Below are 26,394 nucleotides of genomic sequence, written 5' to 3'. Positions count from 1 at the left end.
GATTCCTTTTCCAGGTGGTAGGATTGGGGCTAAGGTGCTAGTGCCAGCAGTTACTGACAGGTTTCTTTATCAAATTCAAATTAAAAGGGTCCGACTCAACTTTTTCCACCAAATGTGACCATGTGCGTGAAGGTGCTCTGTAAAGCATCAGATATAACAGCAGACTCCCACTCCCCAGAACCTTCCACAAAAGCAAAGAAATAAAAATGAACCTCCCAAATGGTCTTCTGGGGAAGAGGAAGTCTCAGAATTCCCATCGCCTTTCTTTTATTTCTCTCTTTTGATCCTGATGATAGCTTCCAAGCCATTGACACTCCTCATATGCCTGGCTTATTTCCCAGGTCGGATTGCAAGTACCCGTTCACAGTGACTGTGCTTCATTCCTGTGTATGACACATTAATCATACTCTGGGAGGGAGGAAGGTTAGTCTTTGCCTGCTGTGTCTTGGTGGTACAGAGGTGTACTAGATTACTTTCCATGTAGCTTGTTACTTCAGTCTTATGACCTTACAGTCATACACCGAACACAGGTATTTTAGACACTAGTTGGTAGACCATTCTTCACCCAAGCAAAATTTCTGGAATATCTGTCCAGAAATCCAGCCTTAGCAGTTTGGGCTCCTCAGGGCCCATCCAGACGATGCAAGGGTCAGCTTCTCCTAAAAAGGGCAGACTTTGGAGACTGAAATTTGAATGCTGGATTCACCTCTTACCAGCTATGATACTGGCCATCTTACATAACCGCTCTGAGCCTCCATTATCCATCTGTAGAAGAAGTATGCTAATACCAACCACAAAGTGGCTCCAGGAGGAACGTAAAAATCTTGAAAGCACTGGCATGTGCCCACAAGAGGCTCTCACACAATATTTAATTCCTTCTCTCTTTACTACCACCCTTTCTGTTACTGTCACATGACTCCCACAACTTTCACTGTTCTCACCCTTCTCAAAACTTGTAGTTCACGACATATCTCAGTAATAAACCCTTGAGCTCATCACTAATAATTATCACACCACTTCTATTATCCCAGCTCCCAGGTCAGCCCTTTCCCTAGGAACCCTCCACTCCAATGCCGGTGACCTGTCAGCTTACCTCTCTGACTCTGATATGACACCCATCAGGAGGCATTTGTGCTGTCACTGATTAGCACAGATTCCATCAACTTCATCCTTACTTGTCCCCCTCCATTTGCTTCACTCTAGATAGGAAGTATGGCTTAGCACTAAACTAAAAAATTAAAGGGTGAATCTTAGAGGTAGTTCTAAAAATTAGTTTTCTTTGTTACTGAGCATTTAAAGAAGAAATGGACAGATCCAAAAGACTATCTTGAGGTGAAGAGAACATTTCATTTTATTCCAGCACTTCCCAAAGTGCTCTCATTCTGCAATGACATTTTCACAGCATCCTTTTTGACATTTGGCCCCATTTGCTGCTATGAACTCACATTGTCCTTATGTTCCTAAATTGTCACTACATCTTTGTTTTGTTTAATTTGCTATTGTTTGTTAAGGACAAAAGAGTTCACTTTGAATGTTATTTCAGTTTAGTAAAAATAATAGCTATTTATCTGGTGAGTCCAATCTTGCCAAGCACAAAAGTGACTTTAGTCAAGTTCCTTAGCCTCCCAAGTCAGCCACTATACTTTTCATAAAAAATTCGCAGGATTTTTAGTAAGACAGCCATTTCAATTTGGATATGTTATTGCTTTCTGCTTAAGTATTCCAAACTGGAAAAGTTGAAGATGATCCTAAGTTTTTTTTGTTTTTTTTTTTTTGCGGTACGCGGGCCTCTCACTGTTGTGGCCTCTCCCGTTGTGGAGCACAGGATCCGGACGCACAGGCTCAGCGGCCATGGCTCACAGGCCCAGCCGCTCCGCGGCATGTGGGATCCTCCCGGACAGGGGCACGAACCCGTGTCCCCTGCATTGGCAGGAGGACTCTCAACCACTGCGCCACCAGGGAAGCCCGATCCTAAGTTTTTTGTTCCCTTTTTTTCTCTATATCTAAGCCGTCCAAAGACCTAAACACTTCTTTCAAATATTTTGATGGATTCATCCTATTTTTTTTGTTTTGTTTTGTTCTCCACTTTACCTTATTACTTTTGTCTTTCAGTACCTCAAATTATTTTTGAACACTAGTCCCTTGCTTTTAGAGCATTGCACCCTATGTATAAAAACCTACTAGCTTTTTGCGTCAAGCCTGGAATTCCCTCCCTGGCTTTCAAATTCCCTTGTAATCCAACACCACCTCCGCTCAGTTTCCCCCCATGATACTCCAGCATGTAGTCTCCAATTTAGTAAGTACATCCTTCTTTTATTCCTCTTACAGACTACACACATTCCCAACTCTTGGCCTTTACCAAGATTTTCCCTGACCTACACTTCTTTCCCCCTTTGTCTCAGCCTCATTTCCTCCTCACTTCATTGTAAGCTCATAAGCTCTTTGCCTGTCTTGGTCACCACTATATCCCAGTGTATAGGAAATTTCCTGGCGCATGATCAACTCTCAGCCGATATTTGTAGACTGTTCCTTGAGGCCCACTTCAAAGCTAATTTCTTTTTTCTTTTTTTTTTTTTTTGCGGTACGCAGGCCTCTCACTGTTGCGGCCTCTCCCACTGTGGGGCACAGGCTCCGGACATGCAGGCTCAGCGGCCATGGCTTACGGGCCCAGCCGCGGCATGTGTGATCTTCCCGGACCGGGGCACGAACCTGTGTCCCCTGCATCGGCAGGCGAACTCTCAACCACTGCGCCACCAGGGAAGCCCAAAGCTAATTTCTTTTATAACTCCACTGTTTTCTTTGAATTCTTACGTTACCCACACTCATCTAAGCTTTCGTGAGCAGAATTTAAGGTCTTTGAGGATGGAATCTATAATGTACATCACTTTGCATCTCTTATAGTGTCCTTTTTTTAAAACAACATATAATTATTCTTTTACATTTGTGGAAGTCAGAGGATCAAGATCAATTTTCCTGGGCTAAACTCAAGGAATCATCAGAGACAGTGCTTTCTACAGGCTCTAGAGGCGAATCAGTTTCTTGCTTCTTCCAGTTTCCAGAAGCTGTGGCATTCCTTGGCTTCTGGATGATTTGCTTTAGTTGCTGCCTCCATCATCACGTTGCTTTATGATTGCTAAATCAGTCCAATGTTAGCATATATTTATATGCTTTTATCTTGATCTCTCTTTGCTGGGAAACCCAAGCAAAAGCAACCATTGTTATTTGAAAGCCACTGGAGAAATAAGAAAAGCTAAAAGAAAAAAAAGACCTTGAGTTATCCTTCTTTGTATGTTTTATTGTTATTCTTCTCTCAAGGTTTAGGTCATCAAAGAAGTGGTGTTAAAAAGGCTGAAGTTTCTAAGGCAAGGTCAAGTTAGCAAGGGTAATTAACATTGCTATTGAGTTTGTGTTATCCTAAAATTCAATTAGTTATCTAAGGTTTTGACTTAAACTGTAGATATAGGAAAAACCTCTGTAGGGAATATCCTACAAACTTGACACTTCAAAAAAATTTTATTGGCGTAGAGTTAATTTACAGTGTTATGTTAGTTTCAGGCATACAGCAATGCGAATCAGTTATACATATATCCACTCTTCTTTAGATTCTTTTCCCATATAGGCCATTACAGAGTACTGAGTAGAGTTCCATGTGCTATACAGTAGGTCCTTATTAGTTATCTTCTTTATATATAGTAGTGTGTATATGTCAATCCCAATCTCCCAATTTGTCCCTCCCCACCTCTTATGCCCAGGTAAATATGTTTGTTTTCTACATTTGTAACTCTATTTCTGTTTTGTAGATAAGTTCATTTGTACCTTTTTTCTTAGATTCCACATATAAGCGATACCATATGATATTTGTCTTTCTTTGTCTGACTTATTTCACTCAGTATGACAATCTGTTGTTCCATCCATGGTGTTGCAAATGGCATTATTTTGTTCCTATTTATAGCTGAGTAATATTCCACTGTATATATGTAGCACATCTTCTTTATCCGTTCCTTTGTTGATGGACATTTATGTCGCTTCCATGTCCTGGCTATTGTAAATAGTGCTGCAATGAACATTGGGATGCATGTTTCTTTTCAAATTATGGTTTCCTCCAGATATATGCCCAGGAGTGGGATTGCTGGATCATATGGTAGCTCTATTTTTAGTTTTTAGGGTTTTTTTTAAACATCTTTATTAGAGTGTAATTGCTTTAAAATGGTGTGTTAGTTTCTGCTTTATAACAAAGTGAATCAGTTATACATATACATATATCCCCATATCCCCTCCCTCTTGTGTCTCTCTTTCACCCTCCCTAACCCACCCCTCTAGGTGGTCACAAAGCACCAAGCTAATCTCCCTGTGCTATGTGGCTGCTTCCCACTAGCTATCTATTTTACATTTGGTAGTGTATATATGTCCATGCCACTCTCTCACTTTGTCCCAGCTTGCCCTTCCCCCTCCCCATGTCCTCAAGTCCATTCTCTAGTAGGTCTGCATCTTTATTCCCATCTTGCCCCTAGATTCTTCATGACCACTTTTTTTGTTTTTAGATTCCATATATACGTGTTAGCATATGGTATTTGTTTTTCTCTTTCTGACTTACTTCAGTCTGTATGGCAGACTCTAGGTCCATCCACCTCACTCCAAATAACTCAATTTTGTTTCTTTCTATGGCTGAGTAATATTCCATTGTATATATATGCCACATCTTCTTTATCCATTCATCTGTCGATGGACACTTAGGTTGCTTCCAGGTCCTGGCTACGGTAAATAGTGCTGCAATGAACATTGTGGTGCATGACTCTTTTTGAATTATGGTTTTCTCAGGATATATGTCCAGTAGTGGGATTGCTGGGTCATATGATAATTCTATTTTTAGTTTTTTAAGGAACCTCCATACTGTTCTCCATAGTGGCTGTATCAATTTACATTCCCACCAACAGTGCAAGAGTGTTCCCTTTTCTCCACACCCTCTCCGGCACTTATTGTTTGTAGATTTTTTGATGATGGCCATTCTGACTGGTGTGAGATGATATCTCATTGTAGCTTTGATTTGCATTTCTCTAATGATTAATGATGTTGAGCATTCTTTCATGTGTTTGTTGGCAGTCTGTATATCTTCTTTGGAGAAATGTCTGTCTAGGTCTTCTGCCCATTTTTGGATTGGGTTGTTTGTTTTTTTGATGTTGACCTGCATGAACTGCTTGTAAATTTTGGAGATTAATCCTTTGTCAGTTGCTTCATTTGCAAATATTTTCTCCCATTCTGAGGGTTGTCTTTTCATCTTATTTATGGTTTCCTTTGCTGTGCAAAATCTTTTAAGTTTCATTAGGTCTCATTTGTTTATTTTTGTTTTCATTTCCATTTCTCTAGGAGGTGAGTCAAAAAGGATATCGCTGTGATTTATTTTTTAAGGAACCTCCATGCTGTTCTCCGTAGTGGCTGTACCAATTTACATTCCCACCAACAGTGTGTCTTGATAATGTGGAGAAAGTAAATAGCATGCTTTGGGGAAAGGTCCATAATATGACACAAGAATAATTCATAAAATTCACTGATCACCTACTATTTGCCAGGCACTTTTCTAAAATCTGAAATGCTGGCCTAGATGAAGTGGATTCTATATCTTCTCTGCCACTAGCTACTTATATAATGTCTGTTGATACACTTAAATTCTCTGAGCTTTGTACTCCTCCTCTGGAGCTAAGAGGGTTAAACTAGGTTAGTTCTAATTTATCTTCCAATCATATGAGTCTATGAATTTTAAATATTTATAGAATGATGAGTGATATTCAATAAGTACTTGCTGATTAACTAATGTAATCTTTACCCTGCCAAACTTGTGACTTTCTATTTTAAGTTTCTTTTATTTGTTCAAGAAATGGTTATTGAGTACTCCAATGTGATAAGGAGTATAAGCAGTGTGCCAAAAATAAGCACGTGCTAAAAATGATGGAGATACAACAATGAGCATAATCCCTGCATCCTGAGACATCCTGCCTCTCTCATACCAGGAAGCACTGGGCAGCACAGTGATCAAATTCACTTGTTTCTTTTGCTAGAAGAGTAAAATTTTGCTAAACATTTCACTACCCCAACTCCAGTTAGCTGGTATTGTCATCCTTATTCTTGTTAACATAAAATATTTACTTTAGAGAAATTTAAACAAACAAATGAATAAACAAAATATTCCCTAGACATGTAACTTATTTGGGGGCTTCTCTACATGCATAGTTTTAAGCTATTGCCTCAAGGACTGCTATTTTTAGAAAAGGTGAGGCTTAAGTAGGGGTTCTGTGAGCCTTTCCCTGTGTTTAACTAAGGCAGCTCCATTTACAAATCTGTTTTCTATATTGAGAATATGCTGCGAATTGTTTTGACAACCATTGTTCTAGATAATTAATTTGAATCAAAATTAAATTAATGGATAGGATACTATACATATAATCATTTAATTTGATTGGTAATTCATGTTCAGCATGTGTTTTAACGATATCTATGAAATGTAACACTCATTATCCTTTGATAGGCTAAGGGATTGTGGTACAGGAACTCACCTAAATCCTTCAAGGAATCTAGTGGTACAGCATTTTGATGCATCCTTCTTGCTGCCTTTGAACCTCCAGAGAGTTCCTGATGCTGTAGAGTTCTTTATCATGATAATGTCATTCTCATAGCATGCATTAATTGGTAATTTACAGCTAAAGAGAACATCTTGGGGTTTTTGTTTCAACATCCTATATTACTTCTACACTGAGCTCTTCCAAGCAAAAAAAAATCTTGAACACATTCTAAATTTTTGGTAGTTGAAAAGAGGATTAAGTGTATACCATAAAGGTAAAATTCATTTATGATACAAGAGAAGTTCAAAACTAACTTTCTTATAAAGCTCATCTCAGCACCTGGAAGCACTTATATAAATGGTTCAATATCATACTGGACTTATTTGGGGCTAGAAAATAATAAAATTTTCCTTTTTTGATCATGAAGAAAAACAATTAAGGATAGAGCAGATAAGTTATTATAGTATGGCCTCTGTGCACTAAAAGAAACCCAGTAGGAGATCTCCTAATGCTGAAATGACTCATTTAGAAGCCAAATGTGAAATAAGCATAAAAAAAGGCATTCAATAAGAAACACTCAAAGGCAATCTTGGGTCACAATACATTTGTCCATAAGATATCCCACAACTCAGTTCACCAATATGTGGGAGGAATGACCTCTCTTTGGACTGCCCCAGCCTTGATTTACTTCTTGAAAAAGACAGCCTTGATCTAGCTTGAATTCTGGTTTGGAAAGGAGACTTTGAAGACCTTTATATGTTTTCCTCTCCAAGACCTTAAAAAGTAGATTAGCCGGCCTCATTTCACAGGCCTTAAAAACACTTCTTTGTCCTGGGATTCTAGCTAGAACATAATGACCAAGACATTTTCCATAATGACCAAGACATTTATGTTTCCATAGAACATAATGACCAAGTCCTTTTCCTATTCATGTCACGTGCTGCCTTGAACTGTCCTTATAAGCCTAGGGTTCTAGCAAGCTTATTCCCTTGCTCTGACTCTGATATGCTCACAGGTACATTTTACTATTGCCTGTAGCCAAATTTTGTTAGCAAATGAACTTCAAAGAGCTGAAAAACTGATCTTCAGCTAATGGGTCTTTTTGACATGTTTAGAAAGATTATCTAAAGTAGAATACTTCAAAGTCAGATATAAAATGACCACTTTTTATAAACATTCCTTTCAGATTAGCAAAACTAAGAAAATCAGAGTCACTAATCTGAGATGTCTGTTAGCCTTTTGGGAGTCATTTATCCTCTGGGGTAAACAAGTGATGATTAGCATCCTCTTCATTGAGAGGCCATTCAGATTAGGAAATAGTATACTCAATATCTACTTTTTTTTTTTTACAGTCACAATATTCTTCTCTATGAGGATGGGCATGCTGTAGTGGCAGATTTTGGAGGTGAGATTGCCATGAATAATGCCCAAAATGGCATCCGTTTCTTTCTCCATTACTCATTGGTGCTGATATTATATGATGAATCTGAAAATGGATTTCACACTGACAGCTATACTTCTCTAAGTCATTCATATTTCAATGAATTTTAAAAGTATATCATTTATTTCAGTTTTTCCTCTTTCATATTCTCAGCTAAAAGAAAGGAAGTGAAAATTTAAATAAGATAGAGGTTTCTTGGGATTTCAAACTTTTAGCTGTAATCTTTGACCTTGGTTTTAAAATATTTCCTTTGACATTAATTTGTTTTCTGTTTCCCTCAGAATCAAGATTTCTGCAGTCTCTGGATGAAGACAACATGACAAAACAACCTGGGGTTTGTTGCTGTTCGTGTTCCCTATAATTATGAAACAATTGAAATGTGTAAACTCAGCATGAGAAGAAGGGAGATGAAAGCAGCTTTAACTGGAAGAAATGTCATTCTCCCAAGGGGGGGATAATGTTTTATGTTTCTATTTTCAGTAAGCCCCCAAAAGAACTATTACAAGGCTCTGTTAGAGAAATAGATTAGATATATATTTGGAAAATGTTACAGAAAAAATAACAGAATTTGTTTCAAATATAATTGAAAAGTACATGGCAGGCATGGATAATTGGCATTCATGTTTAGATCTCCTTATTAAGTGGTAGAGTTAACATTTAATAGGTAACCATAAAATCCATAGTTTACCCGTATCTACTAACAATTCATAGTTTTCCATTTTAACATTGTAAGGCAATAGGTGATATAGTCAAGCATTAATGTTTAAGAAAAATATAAATGCTAACATCTGAAGCAAGCATAATTGTACTCAAAATGTCTGCAATTAGGTTCATCACCTGCCTTCTCCCATCCCTTCCGTACAAAGAAGTGCACTTTTCTTCCTGGACTAGCTGTGTTATTTAATTACCCAAGCTTGGGCTCATTTTCTGTTCCTTCCTTTTCCTGCTTCTGCTTACACACTGCTCAATCACTTTTTCTGTTTGTTTCTATTCCTTTTCTTTATTAAAGTTCATCCCAAACTCTCATTTACCACTGCCTCAGTTTGGGTCCTCTCCATCTCTTTTCTGGACCATTGCTCTAGGCTTCTAACTACAGTCCTCCCTTCCAGTTCATTCTTTGCAACATCAGCCAAGTGTTGTGTTCTGACAATTCACTTCTTCCTATAAACCATCAATGATGCTTAAAATGTTATACCCCCCCGCCAGATCTGACCCCAAGGCTCCTCTGCGACCTCCTCTCCCACTAAACTTCTCTCAAGTCCCTTATGCCCCCGGCATACAAGCCATCTGGCTATTCCCCAAACATTTCATTCACTTTCACAGCCCTGTGACTCTGCCAGCATCATATTCTCTGCCCGTGAAGCCCTTCACTGTACCCCACCTGGAGGATGTCTACTCATCTTGCATGGCCCAGGAAATTGTATCCATTTTAAGTACCTTCCCACCCATAAACTTCCTCCCCCCCTTCTCCTCCCCACACACTTTTCTCTCTGTGCTTTTGTAGCACTTTTTTTGCACTGCTAGGTAGTACTCTGACTCACTCAACAAACATTTATCAAGGACCTACAGTGTGTCAGGCATCGTGCAAAGGGCCAGGAATACAACATGCAAATAAAAGCTTAGTCCTTGATCTCAAGTAACTCATTTTCTGTCGGAAAAAACATAGTAATAAGCAGATAAGATTGAAAGCTGTGGGGACGTTCAGTGACAGAGATGTGACAAAGCATCATGGGAGCTCAGGTGGAACGAATAGGGATAAATAAATTCAGACAGAGTGAACAACAGCATGAACAAAGGCACAGGGGAGGATGAGAAACACCAGACCTCCTGGGGGACTTCAAATAGCTTGGCATTGTTGGCATGCTCTGTGTGAGGAAGACAAAATGAGAGATGAGTTAAGAGAGGAAGGGCAGGAACGACATCATGGACGATGTTGTATTGTAAGTAGGATTAAGCGTGCTGGTTTCCCCAATTAAATTTCACTCATTCATTCAACAAGTATTTATGGAATACCTACTAGATGCCAGACATTCTAAAGAACTGGGGATATTGCAGTGAACAAAGTTCTTGTGTTTATGGAGCTAATATTCTAATAGAAGAAGATAAACGTTGAACAAATTAACAAAATATATACCAGACGGTGATAAGTGTTATGAAGAAAAAACAAAGCAGAGTATATGAATGGAGAGTGATAGGGGGAGCCATTTAGATGAGAGAAAGAGAAAGATAACGTTTGATAAGAGACCTATGGTGGAGTTATCCATGAGAGGAGAAGAGCAGTGTAGAAGGGGGAACAGTAATATCAGAGGCCCTGAGGCAGGAGAGTCCTTTGTGTGTTCAAGGCCAGAGTGACTGGAGTGGAGTAAGCAAGGAGGAGAATGGTAGGAGATGAGAGGTGGGAAGAGTGAGTCCTTTATTGACAGGACAAACAGATCTCATCTAGTACCTTTGACATAGAGATAGCTAACTCAGTGGATCTCAACCATGGCTGCACATTGAAATCACTTTGGAAACTTTGTAAAAGCATCCTTACCTGAATCCAGCCCCCAGCAATTCTGATCTCGCAGGCCTGAGGTTGCTCTTGGGTATATGTATCTTTTAAAATTTCCCCTAGGTGATTCTAAAATGCAGCCAGTTGAGACTCTCTGACTAAATAACCTTTTGTCAAATGGAATTGAATTGAATTTCACCAACAGCAAATAATATTCTTTTATCCTAGCAGTGGAGTCTTTAAGCACAGCACTACTCTAGATTTATTCTGAAGGTTATTTTCTTTTTTACTAGTTATGTGGCCTTATGTAAGTTTGCTAATTACTCTATTACCCCCCCCCGTGAAAAAAATGGCCATACTGTATGCCTACTCCCCCTTATGCAATGTTGTGACACAACACATAATATGCTATATAAATGGAGGCTATTTGGAATGTGAAAGCCCGTGTGGAAGAATTGCATATAAGCACCATAATCGAAATAAAGATATTCTTGGAAAGGTGCAATTATGCATGACTTCAAAATAATGTAGACACTTCAAAAGAATTATCAGCAGGCAACACTACACACAGAATTTCACTCGGAGTAATAAAAGAATACCGGTTTCTTTCAGTGGAAATACAAAGAAAGCAGGTATTTGGCAAAATCCGTTGATACGGCTATGAAGCCATGGGGTTTTAGAGCTGGAAGGGGCTGCCTCCTCAGTCTTGCCCTTGAGGAATCTGAGGTCCAGGAAGCATAGGAGACTTTCCCAGAACTGCCCAAATAGTTTGCAGTAGAGCCAGAACTAGAATTTGCATCTCCTAACTCAAAATCTAGTCCTCTTTTTCCTAAACCACAAATAAACCAAATTTATGCATCCCAGAATGGAAACTTATATTTAAAAATTAAACGGAAACTTATATTTAAAAATTAAAAATACATAACTGCAAATAAAAAGGGTGTAAATGATGCCATGAAAACATGAGGGTAGACCTTTGTACAGGGAAACTCGTAACGTTTTATGGGCTTGCTTTCTGGAATATGGCGGAAACAGCATTCAGAAATAACACTGCTGGGCAAACAAAGGGGATGTGACAGACCTGATCCTGCCAGTGAGAAATCTGCTTCACACGAATATTCTGGGCATTACCCTCAGGCCGTTTCTCTCCTCAGTCATCAGGGCACTATTTATGGGTCTAATTTAGTGACTTCCTAAACTACAACCTGAAGCTCTAAAGGAGGGAAGCTTCCTCCCACAGTGCGTGACTCACCCCCAGGGAGGCATAGAGTTCTTGGATGAACCCATGGATGGCTATTCAGAAGCTTGTAAGGCTTCCAGGGGAAAGATGCTCAGAGTTACACAAAAAATTGCTGCTGCTGTGATCATCATTTCATAAGAGGCAGTGTTACTTGGTGATTAATATTGTTACAATATTTTGGAAAGAATTATGGATTTCATGATCTTCCAATGATAAAAAGAAAATGCCCTTTAAAAAACTAAACAGCAGCAGTAAACACACTGTTTTTGTATGAACGGGCCAGTTTATTGCGCACACTGAGGGCAGTATCGATGTTATTTTAAGTTTATATTTTTGAGAGCTTCGAGAGAACACAACAAATCCTCACTAAGAAGAACACTATTCTACAGTAGAAGAGCTAAGCACTTGGTAAATGACTTGTGGATGTTTCTTGACCCACAGAACCTCCGCTGGATGGCTCCTGAGGTGTTCACACAGTGTACACGCTACACCATCAAAGCTGACGTCTTCAGCTATGCTCTGTGTCTGTGGGAACTTCTCACCGGCGAAATTCCATTTGCTCATCTCAAGCCAGGTAAGCCATGCCTCAATTAAAGTTTCTCTGAGGGAATTCCCTGGAGGTCCAGTGGTTAGGAGTTTGTGCTTTCACTGCCAAGGGTGTGGGTTCAATCCCTAGTCGGGGAACTAAGATCCTGCAAGACGCGGGGTGAGGCAAAAAAAAAAAAAAAAAAAAGAAGTTTCTCTGATTTCCAGAGCTCTGTGCATTTTCACAAATTCAAGAAACATTTTTTTCCCCAAAATGACTATTCTTGGTGGATTGGCAAGGTGAGAGGTAAAGAAACGGTCTCAAATTGTTTAAAGGTGTGTCCCAATCCAGAAAACTTAATAGCCTATAACTATGTGGTTTTAGATACAGGCACACAGAAGTGTAGGCATATTTTGTTATTAAAGTTTAGGGCTTTGATGTATCTATTGTTAATAAAACAAGCCAATGATAAGGGCCATGTGGAATGTGGGTACAAATAATGTGAACAATGCAATATTTACTTTTTGAGATTAGATTTAGAAGTGCCTTTCTGATGTGCATATAAGAGTGAACTGAAAGTAGCAACACATAAAAATAACCTATCAGGACTGCTTTCTGCTTGTCTCACATTATACAAAAGAGAATTGGTTTTTCTAATTTTGTATTACATATGTAGATGCATTCTAAAAATGGGACTTTGTGAGTGAGCTTATTATTTTGTTGTTGATAATATACATGATACTCTGTGTACATGTAGAAGGTAGAGGTCGGGAATCTAATCACAGGAAAAAATGTACAAATATTTGAGGTAAGTTTTATTTGCATCTCTCTCTCCATTTCATTTGGGTTGCTCTTGTAGATACAACAGCACTGTCGCACTGTTTATTTACTTGTATCCACTGTGAGTCTAAAAACTCCTTGATGTTGCATCCCCAGAACTTACCATGCTTGAAAAGTTGTTTTCAAATTAAATCGTAAATAAATTTTAAATGAATTGTATTGTAAGCTTCTTAAGTGGCCACCCTATCACAATATAGCAGATGGATCAAGTCAAAAGGGATGTTAGGGAAAGACATATCTTACAAATGTGGATGCTCACAAGTTCAAAGTCTTAACCAGGATCACAATATTTATTAGTACTCATGTGCAGAGCAAAAGCCATAACTCATATTGTCTATTCAAGGCATTTTCCCCCTAATAACCATATCGTCTTTAATTACACTCTGCATAGTGTCTAACAAAGTACTTTTCACAAATTATATGCTCTTTATTTAATCGTCCTAATCTTTCTCTGTATGATTTTATGGTTTTAAATGATGAGATCTGGCCCTTATTATGGGGTGGATGAGAAGACTCTATTTAGAACTGGACCAAAATTGCTATTTGTAATGCCTTGCTCTGATATGCTGCTATCTCTCTACCTCTTAGAATTTGCTTTCTGGTAAGACTTATGAGTATTATGTTAAAAATCCACTATAATTCTAGACACATTGTAGTATTTTCACAAGAGACAGATATGTCTCCCTTCCTCTCACCTCCTGTGTCAATCCATTCACATCCAATCCATTCCTGTGGATTTTACATCCTAAGGACATCTTGGATCTACCTACTACTTACCGTCATCTACCACCATCCTAGCTCAAGCCACCATCTTCATCATTTAAACTCTTGCAATTGTCATTTTTAAAAATCAGGTTTAACTTATATAGTATAAGTTGTAGTATCACTTATGTAGCAAAATTTACCATTTTAGACTAACATTTCAATGAGTTTTAACAAATATATATTTAACAAATATATACAGTATAATCACAGCTACAATCATAATATAGAGCATTTCTGTCACTCCAAAAAGCCCCCATGCATCTTTGGAATCAATTCACTTTTCCCATCTCCAGCCCCTAGCAACCACTGATCTGATTTATGTCCCTACAGGTTTGCCTTTTCCAGAATGTCATATAAATGGAGTCATGTTAGTACATTTATTGGTAATTTATTCTTTTTCATTCCTGTGTAATATTCCATTGTGTTGATGTATCTCAATTTATTCATCCACTCACAAGTTGATGATCATTTGAGTTATTCTCACTTTAGGGCAATTATGAATATAATTGCCAAAGCCATTCAGGTTTTTGTGTGGATGTTTTCATTATTCTTGGATAAATACATAAGAGGTAATTACTAGATCTTATGGTAAGATTTTTTCCAAGGCATTTGTACCACTATGACTTCCCACCAGCAGTGTATGAGGATTTCAGTTGATCCACATCCTTGCCAGCACTTTTTTATTGTCTATTTAAAATAAAATATTAACCATTTGAGTAGGTATATAATGGTAAATAATTGTGGTATTATTTTATATTTCTCTAATAACTAATAATGTTGATAATCTTTTTGTGTGTTTATCTGCGGCTCATATCTCTTTCTCTGGTGAAGTATTTGTTCAAATTATCTTATATACTAATGAGTTTTTAGATTCTAGGTAAAATCTTTCATCTGCTATGTGTTTTGCAAGTATTTTTCTCTAGTCTGTGATTTGCCTTTTCATATTCTTACCAATGTCTTTCAAAGAGCAAAACTTTTGGGCTTCCCTGGTGGCGCAGGGGTTGAGAGTCCGCCTGCCGATGCAGTGGACATGGGTTCGTGCCCCGGCCTGGGAAGACCCCACATGCCCCGCGGCTGGGCCCGTGAGCCATGGCCGCTGAGGCTGCGCGTCCGGAGCCTGTGCTCCGCAACAGGAGAGGCCACAACAGTGAGAGGCCCGCGTACCGCAAAAAAAAAAAAAAAAAAGAAAAATTAAAAAAAAAAAGAGCAAAACTTTTTAATTTCAAAGAAGTTTACCTTATCAAACTTTTAAATATTTTGTGAATCCTGTCTAAATTATTCTTGCCACACCCAAGATCACAAAGTTTTTCTCCTGTGTTTTCTCACAGGAATCTTGTAGGTTTAGATTTTATATTTATAAGATTTATTAGAGTTATTTTTTTAACACTACAAGGTAAAAGTTGAGTTTGTTATCCTTTTGTTAATTTATTTGTTTATTTTTCAATATGGATCCCAATTTTTCAGCATGATTTGTTTAAAAAACTTTCCTTTATCCATTAAGTTATTTTGGTGCTATTGTCAAAAATTAATTGACCACATATGTGTGGACTCTATTCTGTTCCATTGATATAAGTCTACCCTTATACCAATACTACAATATATTGATAAGTTATAGTAAATCTCAGAATCATTTACTATGAATCCTCCAACTTTGCTCTTCTTTGTTAAAATTGCTTTTGCTATTATAGGGTTTTTGCTTTTCTGTATAAATTTTAGAACCAGCTTATCTATTTCTACAAAAAAAAAAAAAGCCTGTTTGAATTTTGATTGAAGTGCAGTGAATTTGTAGAGCAATTTGGGAAGAATTTACAACTTATGCATATTGAATCTTCCAACTGATAAACATAGTATGTCTCTCCCTTCATTTAGGTCTGATTTCTGTCATCAGCGTGTTTGTAGTTTTCATCATAGAAACCTTACACATATATTTTTAAAATTATTTCTATGAATTTTGTGTTTCTTGATGCTATTTTAAATGTTTTTTTTAAATTTCAATGTATAATGTGTTTTGCTAGTATACAGACACGATTAATTTTTAAATAACAACCTAGTACCCTACAAATTTGCTAAATTAACTTATCAGTTCAAGTACCTTTCTTGTACATTCTTTGGGATTTTGCACATAGATGATTAGGGCATGTATAAATAAAGAAAATTTTATTTCTTTCTTTCAAATATGTGTGTATTTTAAATCTTTTTCTTGCTTTCTCACACAGGCAAGGACTTCTAGTACAATACTGAATAGAATTGGTGAGGTATATACCCGTATCTACATCTAAATTTTTATCCACCACCACTCTAGTTCAAACTGCCATCTTTATCACTTTAACTACTGCAATAGCTCTTTGATCATTCTCTCTTTATTCTTCTCTTCCTCTCCAATCTCTACATATCCACTAAAATGACATTTTAAAAACAAACCTGATTATGTGACCATTGCTTAAAATCATCTATGGCTTCCCATGTTCTTAGGATTAAATCTCAAAATTCTTACTATGTCCTGCAACACTCTACATGATTCAGTATCTCTGACCTTGCTTGCACCATTTCACTTTCTATGCTCCAGCCACTCCAGACCTTCTTTCCTTGCTTCCTTGAATGTGTTGCATTTCCTCTGGCCTCTGGGCTCTTTCACAAGCTCAGTTTCTTTGGTAAGTGCAATTAATGATGACTCCACAGAGATTACTGTGAGGATCAAATGAGATGATTTTGTGAACTTTGTCAATTGAAATCTCTCTGCAACTGTAAGATGAAAGATAAGGGCAAACTGTAATACAAGGTCGAGGCTTCCTATGATTCTGTGCTTGAGTGGAGTTCTCATTCTCCAGGGAGCCCATATAAAAACTTCAAAGTCACCATTAATTTTTCTCTTTCCTTCTTTTCTTTCTTCTTTCCTCCTTTTTGTCTTTCTTCCCTTCCTTCCTTCCTTTTCTTTTCACTTGTTTTCTTACTTTCAATCCCCCTTTCTAAATATCTTTCAAATCTATCCACTTATCTTGCTCTCCACTTCTACTTCCTTATTTCACAAGTAGAATCCTGCACAGTATCTTAAATGGTATCCTTGTCTCTAGTTTTGCTCCCCATCTTTTTTTCACCAATTGCCATACTATAACTACATTTAGCTTTCTAAACACTCAAATTTGATTATCTGGCTCCCCTTACTTAAAGTCTTCAATGTGTTTCCTTTCTTCTTAAGATTAAAAAAATTTCATAAAACAATCTACAAAGCCCCCATAGTTATGCTTCTTCTTTCCTCCCCAGGTCTACTGCCTGCCACTTGCAGCCTGTCCTCTATGTTCAGCCACAGGGAACTATTTCATTTCTCCAACATGACACATTTCCTCTCACTTCCGTGTCTTTGCACACGTTAGTTGTTTGTCAGACACACTCCTCCCCACTTTTCATCATACTAACTCCAATTTACTTTTAGGCCTTAGCTTAAATATTACTTCTTCCGAAAATATCTTCCTTAATTCTTCAATATTCAGTTAAGTGCAGTGTCCTTGCAATTTTCTCTACTTTGTTACCGTTTGCTAATTATAAAATGAATAGTTCAAAAAGATAAAGATTCCCTCTCTCATGGACCCTCAGGAATATATACTCTTTTTGGAGGGAGAATATTATATAATAAAACAGTTAAATATCTTGCCTAAGAATAACTTGAATCCAATATCTCAGATACTGGAATTTATAGTACTTTATTGGCAAAAGAGGTTGTTCATGATAGACACTGAATTTTTTTAAGTTGGACAGTTACCATGCATCAAGAACTGAGGCTGTTAATATCGTCACAGTGGTTAGGCAGTCTAGCAAATGTTCAGCAATAAATTATGTGAAGGATCAGATTCAATATAAGCTACATATTAGCCATTTACAATGAGCAACAAATCCATGACTACAGTGTGGGACAGGATTATCAATTATGGGAGTAGCAACATTACACATGGCTTATCCTCCTGGATTTAACAGAATCCTATCTCCTGGGTGAAATGTATAAATAGAATGCAAATATTAACATTGACTCCTATGCAAGTGATGAGTATGCCTTCAGAAGAACTTGAAGTTAGGGTCTCTTTTACATAGTATATGTTCAAATTAACCTTATAATCTCAGGTTTAGAAAAGAATGAAAAAGCCATTACATTCACTATCCCAAGGGTCACAAGATCAAATGCCTACAGGATCAGGGGAAGCAAGAAAACACTTGATGCAGGATAATGTGATGAACTGGAAATCACATGCTCTGACTCAAGGGGACAGCTGCTACCCAGCTCCAGCCAAACAGTGCCATGAAGGAAGTATAGGGATGCTTGCTCACTGTTGCCATATCAACTAATTTCTGTGTGTTTGTTCAAAAATCAAAAGGTTTTTAAATATTGGCAATTAACTCAATTTTTAAGAAAATATTTTTCAGGCTAAAGAGACTTGGCATAAGTGTAAGAGCATGAGTCTTGCAAGCTTACTCAAACTGCTTAACCAAGCTATACTTCAGTACCTCAGTGTCTTTATTTTTTAAACAGGGATACTAGTAGGACTTGCCTCAAAGGTTTGGAATGATGTCTGGCAACAGTAAGCACTGAATAAATATTAGCTATTATTATTATATTAAGCCATCCACAGTTCTGGCCAGGAACTGTGAGAGAAAACAAAGAGGAAAAGGGCATTCCCTTGTAGTGCAGAGACGGCATGAGAAAAGTACAGTCAGCGGAGTAAATCCCAGCTAGAGGGAAACACAGAGGGCAACAGCTGCTCCTTCGAGGGCTCTCCTGCCCAGACTGGTGGTGGGAAAGTAAATCAGGGAAGGATTCTTAGAGCAGATGATACCTGAACTGCATCTTTAAAAGATGAGTACTATTTAACTGGTAAATAGTGGGGAGATGGTGAAGGTGTCCTGGCAGAAAGCAGCCTGGGCAAGGTGCAGAGGCATGAGAGATTCACACATCTTTCAGTAGCGATGAATCAGAGAATACAAGGGAATCAGCAGCAAGATACATGCTGTAAATGTAAAGCTAGAGCTACACAGTGAAGGGCCTTCTGTGTCAACAATGGAAGTCACTGCAGAATTTTAAGCAGGGCAATAGTACAACTCTATTATCTTAGAACACTCCCTCTTACTACAAAGCAAAGGCTGGATTGGAGAAGTTTGAAACAGAGGCAAGGAACCAGGTAATCTAGAAGAGAATGTATAAAAATCTTAACTAAGGTAGTGAAGAGAAAGGAGAGGCTGGTTTTGAGAGATTTTAACAGGGCTTGCGGACATACTGAGGTGGAAGCACCTGGGAGAGGGAGGAGACCAGGAGGACTTCCAGGCTTCTGGCTTAGCCAGCAGGAGGATGATGGATACAGGAAGAGAGAAGGGCAAGGAGCCACGCTATGAAGTCAAGCAGAGAGACAAGAACCAGGCAAGATGAAAAAGGAGCTGGGATGACCTGGCAAACAAGACCTGTCCTGGATACATTTTAAAAAAAGAAACCAGCACCTGCTTCCCATAGTTTATTTCTCTCCTGGGCCTGTCTCCTTTGGTACCTCATGAAAAACTAAAGAAGAAATCTGGGATGAATTAATCCATCAGTCTATATTTTATCCAATCCCATTCCCTTATTACCAGGTACCCTATTTTGTGGATCACTTTCAGATTATAGTTTGGAGCCAAAGAAGAGAGCCTATTATTTTTCTTTTGTTTTCATGTGTGGTGCCATCTGGTTCACAAGGAGACTCAGCTCGGTGTCCTGGGTTTCCTTAATGCCAGACTCTAAGTCTGGGACATGGCAGCAAATTAAGAACATCTGCCGATTCAGTCTAGCCAGATTCTGGTGAAACTTCGTATTGAGGCTTTACCTCAGAGTTGCAAACTGCAGTCCAGTAGCCAAATATGGCTTGCAGACATTTTGTGTGTCACATGTGGTTTTAAAAAATATGAATTACTGTAATTTAGAGACCCAGTTATGTCACAGGTCTCATATATTTATAGCCATTTGCATTTGCTACACCTGCTTAATATTAAATGATTATGTTCTGCTCATATATAATTAGGATCCTAAAGCATCTTAAATATAATACCCTCAAAGGGCATAAGCACATTGATGATGTGGACTGTGCTTTGACAGGTGATAGGAGAATAGGAGTGAACTAAAGTTCTGAAATCCTGTGTTTGCTATGCTGACATCTTTATCAGTTTATCACTGAGAAGAGTAATGCCAGCCACTCACTACACAGATCACTGGGAAGATCAAATCGGTCCAACGGATGGTGATATTTCTATGAAAATAGCTGATGTTAACATGCCAATACTTCATTACACTGACAAAGATTGCAATGAGAACAGACAATGGTGCAAATTAATCTATTCTTCTGACAGTCTGTAATGAGAATGGGATGTCGTTTAAAAAATTAAGCCATTCTTAGTACAATCTCAAGATTGCAATCTCATGGTCTCTCTCAGATGCTGTATGCTCTGGTGATACATCATTGAAAAGTGTCAGTTTAACAAAGAATGTGTCTTAGCTCTTGCTGGGATGGTAGAATGCATTTGCTTTGTCTCACCACAGCCCTGCCCATTAAAAACTATGAAGTAGAATCAATTGTATTTTTTAGAACACACATACACACCAACTAGAAAAAAAATTCTGGCAATTTTATCTTAGTCAAAACTTACAAACAAAATATTGTACTTCATTGCTCTCTTTTTTACTTTTATAAAACCTAAGAGAGGAAGCGATAAGTTAACTTTAGGAATTCAGAAGCTAGTACCAATTTACCCATAAGCAATATAAAGCTAATTAAGTTCATCATGGAGAGCTGCATAGTCATCCTTTCTATAATGGCCACGTTGCGTTATAAACTGGGACTGATGACAGATGAGGTGCTTTTTTTTTTTTTTTCTTTTTGCGGTACGCTGGCCTCTCACTGTTGTGGCATCTCCCGTTGCAGAGCACAGGCTCTGGACGCACAGGCTCAGCGGCCATGGCTCACGGGCGCAGCCGCTCCATGGCATGTGGGATCTTCCCGGACTGGGGCACGAACCCGTGTCCCCTGCATCGGCAGGCGGACTGTCAACCACTGCGCCACCAGGAAAACCCAATGAGGTGGTTTTTAGCCTTGTGATTTGCAGTAACTCAATGCAATGTTTCACTTGGTATTCATGCTCAAAGAAACCTCACAAAGAACTAAGATTTCTCATCTAAACAGAATAGAAAATATACAATAATATTTTTGATATCTAGTTCTCTAGGTTCAGACTAAAAGGAATCAGTCAGAGCCTTAGATCTGTAGATAATAATTAAAGCAACCATAACAGCTAACACTTGTTGAGAGCCAACAATGCAACAGATGCTCTATGAAGACTCTTTTAATTCTGCCGATAAGCCATGGATCAGGTTCTATTAGGATAAGATGTATGCTCAACATCACATGCTGGCAAGAGGTGTAGTCAAGACTTAAAGTCATGGCTTCTTGTCCCCAAAGCCCACACCTGTCACCATTACAGTGTGCCCTCACTGCTTCGTCTTACATTTAGAGAAATTAATACTCACAGAGGCAAATTGGCTTAATTAGGATCTCCCAGAGGGGTAAAAGCAAAGACAGACTGAAAATTAGGCCTCCAGATATGCTAGTTAAGGACATTTCTTAGTATTTATACTGCTTCAGTTTATTGAAGCCCCCTCCCAAAATGTTTTGAACAAAAGATAATATTATGGACTAAATATGCCACCAGATCTCAATAATTTATCTAAGTATGTTTTAATTTCACATTAAACTAAACATTATATTCATTCTACAGTGTTCCTTCATAGCTATGCATTATGTTCTGTCCTAAAATCATAATAATGGGCAATATATTAATTGGCATTAATCCATCATCTTCATTCATTTGTACGATAAATGTGTACTGCGTCCTGTATACCATGATCTATATTATTTCCAATGAAATCGTATTTTGAACTATCTCATTTATTGATTCATTCACTGCATATCTATTGAATACCTACTAATTGCCAGTCATTGTGCTAAGCACAGGAGACACAATGCTGAAAAGACACAGTCCCTGACCTCAAGGAGCTTGTGATCTATTTGCAGAGACAAGCAAGTAAATAGGCAATTAAGTTTAAGATAATACATACTATTGTAGTACAGAGTGCTATGGGAGTCCACAGGAAGGTCATCCAGAGAGAATTCATCTAAGCTAAAACCTAAATGACAGTAGATGTAATGTGGAGAAAGAGGGTAGGGAAAAAGGAATTACAGGGGAAAAAGAATCATATTTCACAACTTATGATTGAACCATTGAATCAGTGAAATATACAGTAATTCATTTCTTTATTATTATTCATCCATTTACCAATTTCTTTGGAAAAGCATAACACTTCATTTTTTTCTGCCTGTTATCACTCACATAGAATGTTCAATACATTTTGAATAAATGAATGAAGGTTAACGCATGTTGTATTGAATGCTTGTTCTGTTACTGGCCTCTTTTGAGAGACAACAATCACGATCTCCTTTCATTTCTTTTCTTGATAACGGAGAACTTGAATCCACAAATCAACACCATGGTTATGCAAACCCTTGAGGTTGACTCACAAATTTGTGTTTAATTTGTCTCATTCAGGATAATGGGAGCTATGCTCTAGAATTGTGCTGTCCGATATGGTAGCCACTAGACACACATGATTATTTAAATTTATATTAATAGAAATTAAGTAAAATTAAAAATTCAGTTTCTCAATCACACGAGCCACATTTTATGTGCTTAATAGCCATATGCAACAGTATTGAACAAGAGAGAAGGACACTTTCATCATTGCAGAAAGTTCTTTTAGAGAGTCCTACTCTAGAATCTAGATTATAAATTTGCCAAACTATTGATAACTATCTTAGGGTAGTACTGAAGAAATAATAGGCACTCAATATTAAGTTATTGATATTTTCAAATGTATCCTTATTTTCTCTTAATAGCAAAGTTTCAGTCGTGAAAGTGGAAACCAACGTTTACATAAATCATTTCACATATTTTATGTAGCAATCAAGGTAAAAAATTGATTAATGGGTGACAGTCTTTTTCCTGAATCTGGAATACCAGAAAAGTTCCCAGCAGCTAGTGTAGCATGGCCACTCAGGCAAGACTGACAAAGCAATCTCAACAGTGACAAATTTCAATTCCATGACCCTTCACATTGCATTGCCCACTTTCTGGCAGAGGTGCTAATGAGTAGTATCACTGCCAAGGGTGCGTAAAGCAAAAGGGAGAAGGAGATGCTGAGAACCTGCAGAATCTACTTTGAATAATGAAGAATTAAATATTGTTCATCTTAAACTGATTTTTCAGACACAGTGTCAAGAAGCAAACAAGTAACTTTATATACTTGATATCACAGTCTAAGGGTTTCAGAGGAGACGTTTGGCACTTGCATCTGAGTTTAACTCACTTTATGAATAGTCCCTCCCCACCCATTGGGATATGTATAATTAGTTTAAATGTGTTCACTACACCGGTTTATGTGCTTATAGCTGTACCAGCTCAACAATATCCAACTGATCATAAGGTGAAAAAGTAGAGTTAGAAGATCAGTGACCATTAAGCATCAGTTTATTTGTTTGCTTATTTATGTACCTCATTCCAAAAAGAATTAAAAATAGTCAAGAGTAGCTACTGGAAGGAACCTAAAAAGCCTAGGTTTTTGTGACACAAAAAACATATTTTTTGAGTCATGTTAAGTTTGCTAAATATGTTTTGAGCAGTCTTTTGTTTCTTTGTTTTCTCAGTGTCAGCAACTGTACTTGATAGTGGCCAGAAATGGTTGGAAAATGTGATAATGCAAATATGTTACAAAGGGCATTGAAGACAAAAGCAGGAATGAAATTCCTGACTCTGCCCTCAGCCTGGAACCATTGTACAATTAGATGACTGTTGCAAGGAAATATTGAAATTCCAGGTGGGCAAAGGGCATGAACTTAATATTTTAAATACAAATAACTAATAAATATCTGGGAAAATATTAAGCCTCACTACTTATCAAAGAACAAAATATAAACAGCAGCAAATGAGCTGATATATTTACCTCTCATATTAGCAAAATCTTTTATAAAATGAGAAAACCTAATCCTGATTCAGGTATAATGACAACCCTCTCATACACTTGTTATTGAGAGTATAAGTTATTACAACTGTTTAGGAAAAGTGTTCATCAGTATGTATCAAAAGTCTTTAAAGTAGTTGTGCCCTTTGACATATTAACTCACTCCTCAAAGTACCATAAATGATCTGTGAAATTGGGAAAGTCATATTAAAAAACATATTCTTTGAAGTGTTTACACACAAATTTGAACAACCTGAAATTGAGAAATAATTAAGTAAATCACACTAAATTCAGAGTCAATAAAAATATGTTAACATAGAATTTTAATAACATGAGAAAATGCTTATATTTAATTTAGGGGAAAAAGTATTACATAATTGTATATTGGACATGAGCTCCGTGATATGAAGAATATATAAGAAATGCTCAAAATATTTTAACAATTGCTTCCTCTGAATAATAGGATTTTCTTCTTTCTAATTCTCCTAATTTTCTGAATTTCTATGAAAAACAAGTATTAATTTTACATTTGGCAAAATTATATAGTAATTCTGAATGATCCATAAAGCAAAATGTTAAGTTGCATTGTATATAATTTCACTACATCTGCTGGATGCAGATCTATAAACAGAATTTAGCTGGAGTAAACTTTGGTGGAAGAGAGATAGTAGTTGTGGGTCACATCTCAAAAGTCATTAAGATATAGACAGATGATTGTGACATCACAATCGAGAACACAGGCAGCAGTATCCTGGAACTTTAGCATCCCACGGGTGCAGAGCAATTTTTCAGAGGAATAAAAGAGCTTCATGTGTTGTTTACAAAGTGCTTTCAATGTGAAATGGCTGAAGATAGCATGAAATCTGAAAAAAGAAGTTGTGCCAACTACTGGTTATATTAAAATTTTTATAAATTAAAAACTACTTACATACACCACACACACACACAACCCACACATAACAATAGCACTTACCTTGCATGCATGGTTTAAAAGGATCAAAAGAACTTATGTGTGTATCTACCATGATACTTGGTACAAAATGTGTTCAATAAAAGTAGCAAGAAGCTTGGTTTCCCAGGGAGTACAGAAATCACTGGTTGCAGAACAGAAAAATAATCAGCACTCAGGAATCCACAAAGATGTCCTGAGAATCACAACACAGTGATGTGGAGTTTCAGATGAGCAACATTCAGACATCCAAGCAGGTAGGCCACACTAGAGAGTTCAATCAATGGGAACTATTAGCTAAAATGATGGATTTGGAGTATCTAACAAGAGTTTAGCAAATAGTAACTACTTTATAAATATTAAAATTTAAAATCCCAACAATCTTGTAACCAGTAACCAGAGTTAAACGTAAAAAATAATCTATTTTGCCCAAGTGATACAGGTGCTCTCAGGGGTACAATGTTTCGGGGCACCTTGTCTTGCTATGTGTAGTATAAGCTCTTTAGCCTGGGATTTATGCATTGTATAGGCTGGTCCAATCTGCCTTTCAGTCTTTACTTCCTGAAACATCATGTACATACCCTGTGCTGCTTGCTATTTGTCTGTTCCTTTGTTCCTATATAAATCCCCTGTGCTCACCATTTGTTGAATGAACAACCGAAGAAACGAACAATTATAAACTTACGGTAGCATATTATCCACTATTTTGCTTAAGCATATAAAAAAAAAACAGCATAGAGGCCTCTTTGAATCTCTGCTGATGTTGCACAGATTGATTTTTAATTATTTTTTTGTTGTCTGTTCATATGTTTCTTGAAATAAATATGTGATTTTCAAGACTGACGTGACCATTTGGTTTGCAGCGGCTGCCGCAGCAGACATGGCTTACCACCATATCAGACCTCCCATCGGCTATTCCATTCCCAAGCCCATATCATCTCTGCTGATGCGAGGGTGGAATGCATGTCCCGAAGTGAGTAATTTTTACTTCCTCTTAGAAAATGTGTTATGGTCAACATCTGTCACAAATAGTGTAGCTCCAAAGTCTACTTTCAGTGTGTATTTTAAGACTGTCAAGGCAGGAAGACTGATTTGCTTTCTGCTCTTTAGTCTCTAATTGCCTCAAGAAGTCTGAGTATCTCATATTTCTTTGCTGTTGCTCTCTGATTCTGAAATGTTTCCCACAACTGATTAGTAAGAGACCCTGGTATGACAGATGACTCAGTCTCGTCTCAGCTGCAATTTTATTAACTACGCCTGAACCACACTTAGTCACTTTTTTCAAGAAAGAAGTTTGGCACAAGATGGATTTGTGTGGGCTCTTCACCATGAGGCAGGCCTGCAGGAGAAGACCCCATGACCAGTGGTCTTCTTTGAGCCCTGGCTCAAGCAGGAGGCTAGCCCTGGTCCTAGTCCTTCTCTAACTCTCTGAGTGGCTGTATGACAAAGTAGCTAAGAGCATAGATTTAGAGTTTAAATGGAGGAATCGATATTAGGGAAGAGGGCTTCCCTG

General features: G+C 37.7%; 1 protein-coding gene across 1 annotated transcript in view; it reads left to right on the top strand.

Moving 5' to 3' along the window:
- TNNI3K (TNNI3 interacting kinase) overlaps nucleotides 1–26,394 on the top strand; it is a 310,667-nt gene that overhangs the window by 200,992 nt on the left and 83,281 nt on the right. Inside the window, exons 20-23 of the mRNA XM_089920914.1 lie at nucleotides 7,907–7,959; nucleotides 8,277–8,329; nucleotides 12,168–12,300; nucleotides 25,745–25,854. Coding sequence (XP_089777040.1) covers nucleotides 7,907–7,959; nucleotides 8,277–8,329; nucleotides 12,168–12,300; nucleotides 25,745–25,854 — 349 coding nt within the window. The remainder of the gene's footprint in view (nucleotides 1–7,906; nucleotides 7,960–8,276; nucleotides 8,330–12,167; nucleotides 12,301–25,744; nucleotides 25,855–26,394) is intronic.

This window comes from Delphinapterus leucas, chromosome 1, assembly GCF_059928025.1.
Source record: "Delphinapterus leucas isolate spDelLeu-1000000601 "Yukka" chromosome 1, BTC_Dleu_Yukka2, whole genome shotgun sequence".
Lineage (NCBI taxonomy): Eukaryota > Metazoa > Chordata > Mammalia > Artiodactyla > Monodontidae > Delphinapterus > Delphinapterus leucas.
This window is presented reverse-complemented; position numbering and strand designations above follow the sequence as displayed.